Source organism: Aspergillus alliaceus (genome assembly GCF_009176365.1).
Source record: "Aspergillus alliaceus strain CBS 536.65 unplaced genomic scaffold BDW43scaffold_2, whole genome shotgun sequence".
NCBI lineage: Eukaryota > Fungi > Ascomycota > Eurotiomycetes > Eurotiales > Aspergillaceae > Aspergillus > Aspergillus alliaceus.
In genome coordinates, this window is record NW_022474685.1 from 1,169,801 (window position 1) to 1,185,191 (window position 15,391).

At 48.3% G+C, this 15,391-nt stretch overlaps 2 protein-coding genes across 2 annotated transcripts; one reads left to right on the plus strand and one right to left on the minus strand.

Annotated features, from left to right (window-relative positions):
* Positions 1-20: 20 nt before the first annotated feature.
* On the plus strand, positions 21-7,918 carry BDW43DRAFT_319357 (uncharacterized protein; the record flags this gene model as incomplete). The annotated part of the gene is made up of 11 exons (XM_032048901.1): positions 21-570; positions 620-1,133; positions 1,178-1,301; positions 1,358-1,470; positions 1,561-2,416; positions 2,468-5,565; positions 5,622-5,903; positions 5,963-6,037; positions 6,117-6,454; positions 6,509-6,986; positions 7,049-7,918. Exons 1-11 carry the CDS (start codon positions 104-106, stop codon positions 7,916-7,918), a joined length of 7,215 nt encoding a protein of 2,404 aa, XP_031905951.1. The 5' UTR covers positions 21-103.
* Positions 7,919-12,686: 4,768 nt separating this feature from the next.
* BDW43DRAFT_305998 (putative amino acid transporter) lies at positions 12,687-14,413 on the minus strand (the record flags this gene model as incomplete). Its single annotated transcript, XM_032045924.1, has 7 exons — positions 12,687-12,773; positions 12,836-12,979; positions 13,040-13,596; positions 13,657-13,988; positions 14,043-14,115; positions 14,173-14,186; positions 14,244-14,413. 7 exons carry the CDS (start codon positions 14,411-14,413, stop codon positions 12,687-12,689), a joined length of 1,377 nt encoding a protein of 458 aa, XP_031905952.1.
* Positions 14,414-15,391: the final 978 nt, after the last annotated feature.

Here is a 15,391-nt window from a genome sequence, read left to right on the forward strand (position 1 = left end):
CAGAATCAAACACTCGAACAGTCAGAATGAGGAATCGTTGATCTTGCCAGCCGCCTGTGAACTAGGCCACCAGAGCAAACCTCCACCAATTGCGATTGTTGGAATGGCGATGAGACTCCCTGGTGGTATCCGAACCAGCGAGGAGTTTTGGGACCTCTTGATCAACAAAAAGGACGCCTCGTCCAGGGTCCCTGAAAGTCGGTACAACATTGATGCATTCTACCACCCTACAAATCCGCAATCCGTGAAGACTCGATCCGGGTACTTTTTACAAGAAGACTACGTCGGATCGGCTGACACGGCATTTTTTGAGATGGGAGGGTATGATGCAGGGAAGCTTGACCCCCAACAGATACTTCTGATGGAAGTGGTCTGGGAGTGTATGGAAAACGCTGGGCAGGTAGATTGGCGTGGGAAAGATATCGGGTGCTACGTAGGTGTTTTCGGTGAGGATTGGCATGACCTATCAGCGAAGGAGACCCAAGATATCCCAAGGGTTCACGCGTTTGCGACTGGAGGATTTGCTCTGTCAAACAGAGTGTCGTATGAGTATGACTTGAAAGGCCCGAGGTGTGTTCAGCCCATATAGATACGATAATATCCTACTGACGCATGGTAGTGTAACTGTACAAACAGCTTGTTCTTCTTCGATGGTAGCCTTGCATGAAGCATGCTGTGCGCTTTATGCTGGTATTTGTTCTTCCGCCGTTGTTGCTGGAACTAACATGATCCTATCCCCGACAATGACGGCTAACATGTCCGATAATATGGTCCTGTCTCCTAGTGGTCACTGTAAAACATTTGATGCCCATGCAGATGGTTATGCGAGAGCAGAAGCTGTAAATGCAGTTTACCTCAAGCCGCTGGACAAGGCAATTAGAGATGGCGATCCAATCCGTTCCATCATTCGGTCGACATCAGCAAACTTTGACGGCAGGACTAAGAAAATTTTCTCTCCTAACGCAGATAGCCAGGAAAGGCTTATCAGGCAGGCATATCAGCGTGCTCACATCAATGACTTCGCCCAGACGGCTTTCTTTGAATGTCACGGAACAGGAACGAAAGCGGGTGACTTGGCTGAGGCGATTGCTGTGGGAAGGGTTTTTGGGCCTGAAGGCATTTATATGGGAGCAGTATGAGGCTCGCTAGAGGATGGACTGTTGGCTGACGTGTGAAGGTAAAACCAAACGTCGGACATGGCGAGGGGGCTTCGGGCCTAACGAGTATCATCAAGGCAGTGCTTGCACTGGAGCACCGGATTATTCCACCCAATATCCACTTTACCAAGCCAAATCCCCAAAGTACTCATGTTCTGACCCTATTAGTTATTTCGGACGGCTGACTGGGCATCGTATAGTCCCGTTCAAGGAAACTGGGTTACAGGTGCCGATCGAAGCAACTCCTTGGCCGGCTGGCCGTGCGGACAGAGTAAGCGTCAACTGTTTTGGTATCGGAGGTGCAAATGCCCATGTGAGTCTTTCTCACTTGTTTACTCATACAGCATACGGGATTAACGTAACGTAGGCTGTGTTAGAGCTCCCTGCTTCTGTCCGTCGCAAGGCCGGTAAGCGAGCTGTTAATATCGAACGAAACTGCTCACGACTCTTGGTAGTGTCAGCGCAAAGTGAAGAGTCTCTCCAGAAACAACTTAGCGGCATGCAAGCATACATAAAGAGCCATCCAGAATCCCTCAACGACGTGGCATATACCCTCGGGATGAGGCGGAACCATCTGAGATATCGAGCCTTCATGTCCTCGACTAAGGATGGCCGCCTCGAAGGTGAAACCAAGCAACCACCATGCTGTACTCAGTCACCAGTGGTTTTCACATTTTCTGGTCAAGGCACCCAATGGCCTGAAATGGGCAGAGGCTTGATTGAAAGATTTTCCTCTTTTCGAGCGGACATCCAGAAAATGGACGAGGTATTACAACGACTACCACACATGCCATCATGGAGCATCGCAGAGGAGCTTCTGAGACCTAAAGATTCAAGTAACATCAATGAGCCAGAGCTTTCCCAGCCCCTCGTGATGGCTGTTCAGATCGGCATTGTCAATTTGCTAGCGAGCTGGGGCATTGTTCCTACTGCTGTCGTGGGACACTCCAGTGGTGAGATTGCTGCCGCATATGCGGCGGGAGCCATGTCTGTGGAGACAGCAATTATCGTGAGCTATTATCGCGGTCAAGCTGTCAAGCTAAACCGACAGGTAGGCGGGATGGCCGTTGTCGGCCTGAGTCAGGACGAGATACTTCCTTTTTTAGTTGACGGCGTGTTGGTGGCGAGCGAGAATAGTCCCCGGTGCGTCAACCTGTCTGGTGACAAGGATCGACTGGCTATTGTGCTTGAAACAATACAAAAAGAAAAGCCAGATACCTACCAAAGCGTTGTAAATGTGGATGTGGCATACCATTCCCGTACGTGTGATGATATCTCTTCCATATCTGACAAATCTAACCACCTTGAAGATCATATGCACTCTGTGGGCGAGGTTTATGAAAACCTAATCTCGCCGTATATCGAAACGAACAAATCCATGATTCCCATGTATTCGTCGGTTACTGAAGGTATAATTCCAAAGCCAGCGTTCCTGGATGCCGCATACTGGCGCCGAAACTTGGAATCGCCCGTTTTATACCGGGGAGCGGTGGAAGCCTTACTCAAAAGGACGGAGAGGGACCACGTAATCTGCATAGAAGTTGGACCTCATTCAGTACTGTCGAGCATCATCAGGCAGATATTCAACGATCGCAAAGAGATATTACACTACATACCAACCCTTCTTAGGGATGCCGATACGTCGAATTGTCTACTAAAGACCGCTGGGATTATGCATTTGTTCAACCATCGCCTTGACTTCCGACGTATAAATGGACCTGGAGACACGCTCGTTGACCTTCCCGCTTACCAATGGCACCATACAAGCGTCGGTTGGAAAGAGAGCCGCGTTAGCCGCGAATGGAGGTTTCGAAAGCACTCCCAGCATGAGCTGTTAGGCTGTCGTATGCTCGAATCCAGTGACCTTGAGCCGTCATGGAGAAATATCCTCCACTTGAACAAGGTCCCATGGCTCAATGACCACAGGGTCTTTGGTGACATCGTCTTTCCCTGTGCAGGTTTTATTGCCATTGTAAATGAGGCAGTGAGACAAATATCAGGTTCCGCTGACTGCACATTGAGTGATATGGCTATCCAAACCCCCTTGGTCCTCCCAATATCTTCTGGGATTGAGATTATTACTTCTTTTAAACCAATAAGACTGACTACCACAGTTGATTCTGTGTGGTATGAGTTTACCATAGCTTCCTATGACGGTAGATCCTGGACAAAACATTGCGTCGGTAAAGCCAGGGCTGGCAAAGATAGGCCAGAAGAGCCGAAGGAAATCAAGCATCTACCCAGATGGGTTTCTACCCACACATGCTATCAGGTATCCCAAGCCCTTGGCTTGCAGTTTGGGCCCCATTTCCGCAAACTACAGAACATTACAGCAGACCCCATGAGCTGCACGGCCAGCGCGACAGTCTGCAATGAGTCGGCCCAGGACGGATGTACATATAGCATTCATCCTACAGTTATTGACCAATGTCTACAGCTCCTTAGCATTGCGGGTACCCGAGGTAGGCTTCGAGAGGCAACAAAACTATACTTGCCAACGTTTGTCGAAAGTGTTTATATCGCCCAGGGTGGACCACTGCTGAATATAGAAGCCTCAATCGACAACCCGACGGCCAGTCATGTCCTAGGGAACGCAACCGCAGCATTTGAAGGTCAAGTAGTGGTCTCCATGAAGGGTGCGCTAATGACACCCGTGGCGGTTTCCGAGTCCAGTGAAGGCTCGGGGGTTCCTCTGGCCTCGTACATGGAATGGCGACCAGACATATCTCTCAACCCACCTGAGCAGCTCTTTGGAGCCCTTCCTAGAATAGAAGCTCAGACACATGACCTAGAAATGTTATCCACCATTTCTCTACAGCAACTAGCACGGCATGTCGGCTCTATCAATACGAGTATTCCCTATCTGAAAAACTACGTGGGATTGCTCCAAAAGAAATCAACAGAACTCCAAGCTCCAGGGCGGGCAGAAATTCACACCGACGCACTCCCGGAAGCACTTCAGAAGTTGGTTGATAGCTTTCCACACGACTCTCATCTGGGATCCTTGGCAAAAATGCATAAAGATATTGTCGATCATTGCGCAGATATATTACAAGGCTCCGTTGACCCATTAATAATTGCAAGGCAAGAAGGTGGCCTGAATACGCTATATGAGTCAATTTATCAAAATGAAGAGTTGTGCAGGTTTTTTGGTCTTCTTCGCCACTTAAACCCTGTGCTCAAAGTTCTGGAGGTCGGCGCTGGTACTGGCAGTTCAACGACATACATCCTGAAGACACTTTTATCTGAACAGGGCAAAATGCATTACTCACAATACACATGCACAGATATTTCTTGGAGCTCCCTGAACAGAGCTAAGGATCTATTCAAAGACCACAAGGGCTTCGAATTCAAGGCCTTGGATATCTCTGTAGACCCGACTGAGCAGGGATTCGAGTCACAAGCCTATGACCTGGTGATCGCTTCTAATGTGATAGGCGCTGTTGCAAACATAAGTGGAGCAGTACAAAATATGAAAAGCCTCTTAGCTCCGGGCGGGTATCTTCTTCTACAGGAGTTTGATGCAATGGTCCCGAGTTCTCTCTGTATTACAGGTCTTCTCCCCGATTGGTGGAATGACAAAGGGGATTTCTATGCACCCTGCATATGCCCTGAAAGGTGGACCGAGGAGCTTTATAATGCTGGATTCAAGGGGGTATCCAAAGATATGTCACTCAACAGGACATCCTTACCTTGCAGCCTTATCCAGGTGGCAAACCTCCCTTATGGAAAGGATAACTTAGGGGAGCACATTATACTCTTGGGCCCTCAGAGCAACTCTTGGGCCCAGAGCGTGGCAGGGGCCCTTAAAAATGATGGGCATACCGTGACTTGGGGATCTTTGGATGGGAAAATGTCCGAAGGCCAAACAGTCATATCCTTGTTAGATCTTGATGGTCCTTTCTTCAGGGATATAGGTGAGAAGAGGCTGGATAGTTTCAAGCTTTTGGTAGCCTCCTCAGCTCGTATACTGTGGGTGACAAGATCTCTCCAAATAGCATGTGATGATCCCGATTACGGCCTCGTTTTGGGCGTGTCTCGTACTATTAAGCAGGAGGAAGGATCCTATTTTGGGACATTCGAGATCGACAAGTTTGATGAAAATGCCGTTTCTGCACTGCTAAGAGTACATGAGAAGTTTTGCCAACAGTACCACGCCAAAGGTACGACGGATCTGGATTATGAATTTGCCTTACATGAGGGAATGATACACATCGGACGATTTCGATGGACGTCGTTGACTGATCAGCTGTTTTCGGATTCTCGAGTCGGTCTACCCATAAAGCTTTCAGTCTCTTCTCATGGGTCCTTGAATTCCCTCTACTGGGCCTCAGATACAAATACGCATAGCATTCTGGGTGTGGATGATGTTGAGGTTGATATCAGCTTTGTTGGTCTGAACTTTAGGGTAAGTCATATTTCACAAGCGAATGTTGAGTGCGACTCTCATAATGGACCTACCAGGATGTCATGATCGCTCTCGGGATTATGGCGCATGAGGACGAGTTTGGGTGTGAGGCTAGTGGTATCGTCAAGCGTGTTGGATCAAAGGTGAGCCATCTATCTGCTGGAGACAGGGTTTGCTTAGCACAGCCCGGGCTATTCCGGACAAGAACCGTCGCTCCGGCAAGTAGCTGTGTACGTATCTCTAAGACACTGTCTCTTGAGGACGCTGCTACCATGGGCGTCGCGTATGGCACGGCCTACTATTCTCTGGTTGACATTGGAGGGATACAGAAGGGCCAGGTTAGTAGCTTCTCTGCTTTCTTAGTGTGTATCTGAGCTACACCATTGACAAAACCTAGTCAGTGTTGATTCATGCTGCCTGTGGTGGTGTTGGACTTGCTGCAATCCAGATCTGTCAGCTTTACGGCGCCAAGGTAACTAGACCTATGTCTTCCCCCTTCTTCAGGTCGTACGAACTTGGGGTCATCAAGCATTAACTTACTATTCATGAAGATCTACGCCACGGTTGGCAGTGAACAGAAGATCGAGTATCTCGTTGACACGTTTGGAATCAGTCGGGACCATATCTTTAATTCGCGCGATTCATCTTTTCAACACGATGTCATGCGAATGACAGAAGGCAGAGGCGTGGACCTAGTTTTGAATTCGCTAGCTGGAGAGCTCCTCCATGCCTCATGGAGATGTGTCGCGAAATTTGGCAAAATGATCGAGATTGGTAAAAGGGATTTTATAGGCCGTGGTATGCTTAGCATGGATGTCTTTAGTGGCAACCGGGCATTTTTCGGCATAGACCTTGTAGAGCTGGACCAGAAACCGGGCTTTACTCACAGGTTTGTATTTCATGCAGTGTCAATTATATATTATCTTTACTAATATTGCCGAAGACTCTTTCATAAAACTATTGAGCTTTTTGAGCAAGGGAAGATTCATCCAATACGCCCCTTGAAAATCGTGGTGCCTACAGAAGTTGAAGGCGCGTTTAGAGATATGCAAAAGGGTCTACATATGGGGAAGATGGCAGTGAAAATGGCCTACAATCCAGTGGAATTTGCGCCGAAGAGGACTCGTCAACGATTTTCTCTTTCTCCAGACGCGTCATACCTCCTTGTTGGAGGCCTTGGAGGGATTGGCCGGGCCATTGCGACCTGGATGGTAGAAAAAGGCGCTCGGTACCTGATTTTTCTTTCTCGATCCGCGGGGGAGTCCGACGAGGATCAAGCATTCTTCCACGAACTTCACGTCCAAGGCTGCTTCGCAATTCCTGTGAAGGGGAATGTCGCAATTCTCGACGATGTCAAGCGGGCTGTCGCGGCCAGCCCGACACCGTTATGTGGCGTGCTTCAACTTTCCATGGTCATAAGAGTAAGTAAACTTCATTCTTTGCTTCCAGGTCGCCGCTGCTAAGCCAATGCCTTTTTAATTAGGATGAATTCTTCCCCGCTGTGACGTACGAGAACTGGAAGGCAACCCTCGCGCCAAAGGTGGAGGGAACTTGGAATCTTCATAAAGTAGTCACTGGGAAAGCAGTGCAGTTTTTTGTTGTCTTTAGCTCAGTTGCAGGAGTCATGGGGCACCAGGGCCAGAGTAGCTACTCTGCTGCCAATACATTTTTAAATTCATTCGTGCAGTACCGACGGCTCAGGGGGCTCCCTGCATCGGTCGTCAACCTCGGATGCGTCGATGAGATTGGTCACCTTGCGACAGACAATCTTAAGTTGAGAGAGGGGATTCGCGCAGCATCAGTTTGTCTTCTCAGTGAACAGAACGTGCTCGATGCTCTAGAAATCGCGATCACTCGGCAGAGCGACCCCAAGCAAAGCTCCACGGGCCGGGTGCTCACGTCAGACCAATATACTGTTGGCATGAGCAACACCAGGCATCGCTCAGACCCTACTGTTCGACAGATGTGGGGGAAGGAAGCGCGATTCAGTGCCTATGCAAATTTTGAGATGTACACAACGCGACAACGCAATTCGGATGCAGTAGATAAGGTGAGGAAGACAATTGCGGCCATAGAGAACAACCCGGAGATGTTGGATGATCCTTCCTGGAGAGACCGGATTGTAAGGGAGATACTTGCGGCATTGCGGACGCTGTCGGGATTTGGAAAGGATCAAGACGACGAGCAAGTCATGCAGACCCCGATCGACTCGCTGATGACATTTGAGATTCGCAACTGGCACCGACGATATATCAACGTGGAATTGTCTGCTACAGATATCGCCAATGCCGAAACGCTTGGTGGCTTGATGCCGGTTACTCTCGCAGCACTTCGTGCAAAATTTGTTAGATAGCATGACAGCTGAAGATGATAAGGGAAATTTATCTATACTGAAGTTATATTCCGCTTGGTGCGGTGGTTTTCAACAGTATATTCTCAAATGCTGTCTTTAATAGCCTATTATGATTGCTGTAGTTCAAAGGAAGATTAGTTATTTTCATTACTTCTATAAACCTGAGGGTTTATATACAAGTTGAACAACAGATTGATTGGATCCTTATACGGAATTTATTCCGTATCTGAAGCTCTATAGTTACCTGATCGAGCCTCAATTCACAACAGAACGGAATGAAGCTATCTTAGCTTCCTAAATAGCAAATAAAGCAAAAACATAGAACTGATGTGTAGGGGTGTTGAACACCTTTCTCTTATCTGATTCTTATCAGCCTGAGGACCTTGATGTTGTATCATAGAACCTTATTTCAACTCCAACTGTAGCATTCTGATCATTTACTTTAAGCCATTAGCCTTAGTTGCCTTGGTCAGTCCATCTGCAACCATTTCAGATGTAGGGACGTAGAATGGTTTGATATCACCATGCTCAGTAAAGCCTCGAATTGCATGATATCGTACGCGGATATGCTTGCTGCGTAGGTAGTTAACTGGGCTAGATGCTAACGCCAAAGCACCTTGATTGTCAATTTCCAATCGGGTTAGTAGAGTGCTTTTCCTAAACCCCATATTGGTTGGTTCTGGGACACTTCCAAATAGCTGCTAGAAAGTGTCTGATCCAGATAGCCTGCTTTGATGCCTCCACAGCTGCAATATATTCTGCCTCGGTAGCAGACATAGCAGAGATGGGTTGCTTCCTGCTACACCAACTAATTGGTCTGCCTGCTATCATAAATACAGAAGCACTCGTTGAGCGGTAGTTCGTGGCGTTCCCATATGACGAATCTGAATAGCCCACTAGTGGCTCATCACTCCCCTTTGCGCTGTTACGTGATACCATAGGTCATGGGGTCGGTGTGGGGCGTTCCCACACTTCATTTACGACGCATGTACACAGCAGTGTCGACCCCTCAGCTCCTCTACGGGCACTTTACATGGTACACACGCGGATCACGGGGCCACTAAAGCCAGCAGCGCGGACCATGAAGACACTAGAAAGTATTCAACACAGGGCACTCTACTGGGGTGGTGGCGCATTCAAGGTTCCTCACGCGCAGCGCTCGACGTCTGTCTGCATGTCCCACCTCCGCAGGTTGTCATTAAGCGTGCTACCGAGGACACGTGTTTACGGATTCTGGCATCCCCATTCTACCAAACACTGCAAGATACCCTGGAAGCTCAGCTGTCCAGACAGCGAATATCGGATAAAGCCCCGACACTGTCCCCAGTCCAACGGCTCGAACACCGGCTGGCCCAGGACCTTGGAGAAGACCCGAACCAACCACTGCAGATCGAAACCATTAAATCGGTGGTAATGGCACTCTGGTGGGTTCGGCCAAATACCCAGTCTGCCAGCACTATAGACGAAGCACTCCAGCAACATGCCCAGCTACCTACATCTCACCTAAGGGTCTACACCGATGGTAGCGGATACGCAGGAGGGATCGGGGCAGCGGCGGTACTGAGAGGCGCCTCACTCAATATAGATCTACACAGACCGATTGGACGGGACACTACACCACAGTATATGCAGCGGAGCTAGATAAGATCCGCATGGCACTGGAAGCGCTTGAGAGTCGGCCCCAAGTACCGACAGAGGTTATAATACTCACGGATAACCAAGCGGCTGTGCAAGCGTGCGCGGAGACGGACCGGAGAGAATCCGGTCAGTATGCAGTGCGGGATATAGTCTGGCGACTGGATCGTCTACTAATCCCTGATTTGGTTTGCTATCCAGAACATGGAATAGATTTGTCACGGGTAAGCCTTAGGCTTAAGGCCCCGTTGGCAAGTTGCGATACTATATATACCGCGCCTGGGAAATCAACTCCGATCGGAGTTGATCATAGTGGATCTTTTTACCTAGTGGAAAGATCCTACGTATCGAATTTCTAATCCCAGGTGTAATCCTTTACAGTTAGCGGTAGTAGGAGATCAAGAATCAGTCTCCTGTCTGAATAGTATCTACTGCCTGTCTTTGACCTCTCTCTTTCTTTTAGCCTACGTACCCTTACCTAGTTGACAGGTCCTCTACCCTGAATAGTAGATACCCTTGACACTAGTACTGATATCTAATATCTTATAAATTAATTATATAGTTATAGAGCATGATTTCTGATAGGACAGAAATCTTCTTAGTATAATTTTTTCCAGCTATTCTTTGGAATTTCTGGACCTGGGCATGCTGGAGAGATTTATAATTCTGTTACTAGATAAAGAATCTTAAATAAGTAACTATCTAGTTAGACAGAATAGCCAGACTTTTCTAGTTATATATTCTTCTTATCACTATCTGTAGAAAGCTATTAAAGCTAAAACTTAATACTTATTTTGTATAATTTCTGGAGTAGATTATTAATCTTAATAATTAAGGCTTTTTCGGCTATAATGCGGATGCGTGGCACCTGTGAGCCAGTTTGTACAGAAGTGGATATCTGGATACGCTGCAGACCTCTTGGGAAGCTTGTCTGACTGTCAGAAAGCTGGCTCAGTAAGTGTTGGTTTCTCCGCAGCAGTCCCAAGTTCTGGGATGCTTGACGAACTCTGGAAACTCAGCTGCTGGTTTTCATTGCGCATAGTCTTGGGGGATTGGTGGTACAGCAGACGCTAACTGCAGCGCGAGAGAGCCGGGGAAACCATATTCGGTGCATTGAAGCGTATACCACCGGAATTTGTTTCCTGGCGACGCCGCACCGGGGTACAAATCTGGCTACCTGGGGCGAACGATTTGCCCGAATTGTCAGCCTCTTCAAGCTGGCAAACTTTCAAATCATCAGTGTGTTGGAGCCAAGATCCGAGAAGCTTCTGTACATGCGTCGCGTCCCATAATCTGCTGGAGAAGCGAAAAGAAGGAGCCCGAATCAATATTGTTTGTTTCTATGAGACCATGCCTATGCTGATGTCCCGTGCTGTGTCCGAGGAATCCGCAACAATTGACGGCGAGGCGAGCTTTCCTATCTTCGCTAATCACATGGTATGTGAAGCAGCCTGCGTCTCTTTGGGTGGCTTTCAAGATTTCAGGATATGGCCAAATTCTCCAGTCGCCGGAACAGTGGTTACAAATATATTATCCCGAGAAATCTGTTTTATGATTACAACCAAATTTTTTTGTATACACCTGTCCCAGCTGCCATAGGCATTGGGGGGTGGACCTGACGCCTGGAGCTCGTTACTTCTACCCTTTTAGCTCGCAGAATCGTTAGGACTGGAAACCATCTATTTGAGGTTCTAAATACCGTTCGCTTCGAGTGAGTACACTTCTTGATACCACAGATCTTCTCGCGTGGATTAACACTGAGCGATAAGCACCACCAATGGTAAAATGAATGTACATATTCTTCTGGATATTTCACGGCTTGGTCAGTAACTATGAGCCATGGCTCAGATAATCCTGACGCAGCTGGAAGTATTGAACATACGGGCTTTCTCGCTGGATACAGTTATCATACCAACTGTACTCTTCGGTCGTACTTCTCATGAAGGTTCACAATAACTCATATATCTAAATCCATATCTATAGTCCGCCTAGAATACGGTAGTTACCTTGACGTAGCCTTCCTTTCCTATGCCTCCTCTTCCTGCCCTCTCCTATCGCTTGAGTTGCTGCACCTGTACAAGTCCCATACACTCGATGTATGATAACTTTTTGCCGCCTTTTCAACAAAATGCTCGAGCGAATCTCCTTGAAGCTCGTCCAGGACTACTGCGCGGTCAGAGAAGATACCGGCACGTTTGGCAGCCTCAAAGGCTACTGGACCTTGAGCTCGCTGGGTACCGAGGGCTTTGTCTTAGTATCCCGGAATGGACGTAGTAGCTTTTCCGTGCAGTAATTTGGGTTCACTGGAAATACCACACCGCCAATGGCGAGGGTACCCCAGACAAGAGGTACGTCGATAGAGTGAGCAGGGAAGTCCACAAGAACGTTGACTTTCTGCCAGCCATGTTTCCGACGCAAGGAGTAACTGAAGGTCAGCGCCTGTTGGCGAAGTTACGTATAGACACTTCAGACACCTCCCGGTATTAGCAGCGGTGAACAGAGAGTCAACAAGACGCTATCTACGGCCACTACAAGGCTGAACGTACAGTACCTTTATCATCCGGATATGCCCGGTCTACCGTTCAAAGGAAACCCTATAGATCAACATCTGGAATATCGATCGAAGGTAGAAAGAAGGAAGGACACCATATTCGTGATCTCTGCTATGTCGGTGTGGTGAAAGGCATCATGAACCTGCTAATGCAGCGGTCCGCATGATATCTCCAAGGATCGACGGACTCTTATTACCGGTCCACGAACAGAGCAATGATTCGTCGATCATCGCAATGATTCAAGGCAAGGGGCAAATCGGTCAGAAATAGATTAACATTATTGATCCATCATCAATAGAGGATATTATAGGACCGCGTTGAAAATCCTCTCGACAACCCAAAAATATGTACTTGTGAATGGAAACCAAGAAAAAATAATATGGACAACCATCTAGATATAATGCGCTAATCGCCAACTCGAAATGCAAGTCTATATACATACGTTATAATAGCATCAATATCTAACATATCGTAGATCATCTATGCAGCATGTCGCAAGTCGTTAGACGCTCAAACATAAACCCAACCCGATATTTAACAAGAAAATAACCATATCGATATATTAATGTCGCCTGTATCCTTTAATCAGCAGTATTGGCGCAGGTGAAGCTAGCCCTAGCGCTATCGTCGTGGATCGCCTTGCCAGAGGCGTACAATCCGAGACCGCACTATAACGCAAAGTTAGCATACTCGTTTCTGAGAGCCAAAAAGAAAAAATGAGACAACATACAATAATACCACCAATGCAGAAAATCAAGAAGTTGATAATGGTCAAGACGATCTTCCTCGGGGAAGAAAACCACTGGCCCCAGTTCATATGCAACCAGTAAACTCCACTGAGGCCGTAGGTGAACCAACTGGCGAACAAAGAACTCTGTGATCAATCAGCAACTCATCCCAGCTAGGATAAAGGGAGGGGGAGAAGAACACATACAATCAAGCTGACAATATTAGGGAAGCTAGGAATACCCTCGGCAATAATCCACGCAATCACCCAGCAAGTAACACCAATGCCAACCCAGGATCCAACGGACACGAGGTCACGCTTATGCATGCGGCCAGATTTCCGGAAGATGCGAACGTAGATGTACTTGAGGCCGACGTGGCCGTTCACGACACCGGCACCGATGATGGTCGGCATGGCGACGCCATACGCCACCTTTTTGAGTAGGGGGCCGGCGGATCCGAGGGCGGGCGAGGCCACGCCCGTGCCGACGAAGTAGTAGATGACTGTGGCGGCGGTGACGTAGAAGGCGATCTCGAACCCTTGCAGCAGGCAGAGAGCCTTGGTGAAGTCCTTGGGTTCCTCCATTTCGGCGATCAGACCGAAGAAGGCCACGTGCGCGCAGTAGGCGAAGACGATGTTGGTCACGGCCGTAAAGGCGCGGTACAGGCCGACTTCCTGGGTGGCGTAGATGTTGTCACCACCCTTGTATTGGACGCCCACACCGATCATGGTGATCATCACTGCGGAGAAGATGCTCAGGAAGGCTGAAGGGCTTGGTTAGCTCATTTTTCAATTTTTCTTGTCCCGCTGGCAGGGAAACATACAGGCGATGGAGATGTAGGTCATGTTCTTGATCGTACGAGGCAAGGAGAGTACCAGGCAAATCACCATGCCCACGATACTGAAAACAATGGAGCAAGTGCCGTGCTCGGTGATCGTGTTCATCATCACAGTGAAGGTGACGATGTGACTGCCCATGATGAAAATGGAGAACAGGATCTGGCCCAGACCGAACAATTCCCGGCCGAATCGGCCCATGAGGATCTCACCGGCATCAGCAAGGTTGTGAATATGTGGGTGGCGCTCGCGGAATTGGCCAATGATCATTCCAGTGTAGAGGGCCAGAATACCCAGGCCAACAATTAGGATGAGTGCCCTATCAGGTGAATGTCAGAGCAAGGGTGTAAGTGTGGTATTTTGGGGAACTCACGGGACAAAGCCCAGCGCATCGAGGGCCGCTGGAAGAGATAAGACTCCGAGGGAGACCGACTCAGCGATCATGACTAGTACTGTTAGCTATTCCGTAGTCTCGATGGAGATCATTCGACCGCTGCACGTACACATTCCACATTGCCTGAGACGTTAGCTTAATTCATCCTTGTCCTAACAGGGTACGAAGGCCAGAACTTACCACCACTTCAGCGTCTTGTACTTCACCTCTGCCGTGGCCTCGTTGCCAAATGGGTCATCGTATGGGGTATTGTCAACTTCCGCCTTCAAATCATCGTCCTGGTACATAGGGTCTCCGCCATGCTTGTTCTCGATGGAGTCCGAGGGTGGAGGGACGCCTTCCATCAACATCTTGCTCCGGCTCTGAAGTATTGCGGGGCGAAAAGAACCGAGGGGTGGAGAGATATCAAACAGTAAAGTTATCCTCTCCTGTCAACGATCAAAGACGGGTTAAGAAATGAAGAAGTAGAAGAAGTCCAGAAGTCGTGGAAGAAGATATAAGATTATTCTCTTATTTCCGCCGAAGACCGGGCCTGGAGATAAGAACAGACGTTGAGGGAGTCCGCGGCGGGAGAAAATTCTCACAGCCCCCGGTGGGTCACGGTGTTGAGATCCCGTTCTCTCTACGCGATCCTCTTCGCGACCAGAGTCAGTCTAGAGTTCACGGTGGCCAATGTCGGCACGGTATGTCAGCGGACCGAGTTCTCGACCAACAAAGCCAGGAATCTGGGGGAAACGTGAGATCACACGATGCGCCCTGGTGCATACATCTATCACTTTGCAGGATGGCCGCCGAGACTAAATCGCCGCAACAAGAAACTTTCGATTGTCATCCCACAGTTGCTGGTTGCAGGCACCGCATTTAGTCATGGTTTATACAGTTTCCCGAAACTTTCCCGAATGACTGCATTTAATAGGCGCAGATTCAAGCTCTGTGGATCCACATATTGCATGCGGCTGGTGGGCGGGAGGTACCGGTAGGGCCAATGGGAATTGATATCGAGAAAAATTAAGTAACAGTTTGGGCCCACTCGAAAAGCTTTTGCCCCCGATCTCCTTGCTGATTGGCCCGGAGGGCATTCCATTACTCAGGGTTTCGGTAGAAATCCGTTTTCCGCAAGTGATCTCTACGTTTTAACGTTATGAATTCTCGCCTATATTGGAGTTCTGCTAAGTGTTACAGGTTTATCTTTCTCCAGAGTCTCCAGAATTTGCGCCCCCATACTATCTCTCTGTCTCCAGGCGATCTAATTACCATTTGTTATTTTATAATTGATTCTTATCAACGCCAAGAATTCATGGGTGAAGAAATATTCTTATCGAATTGAT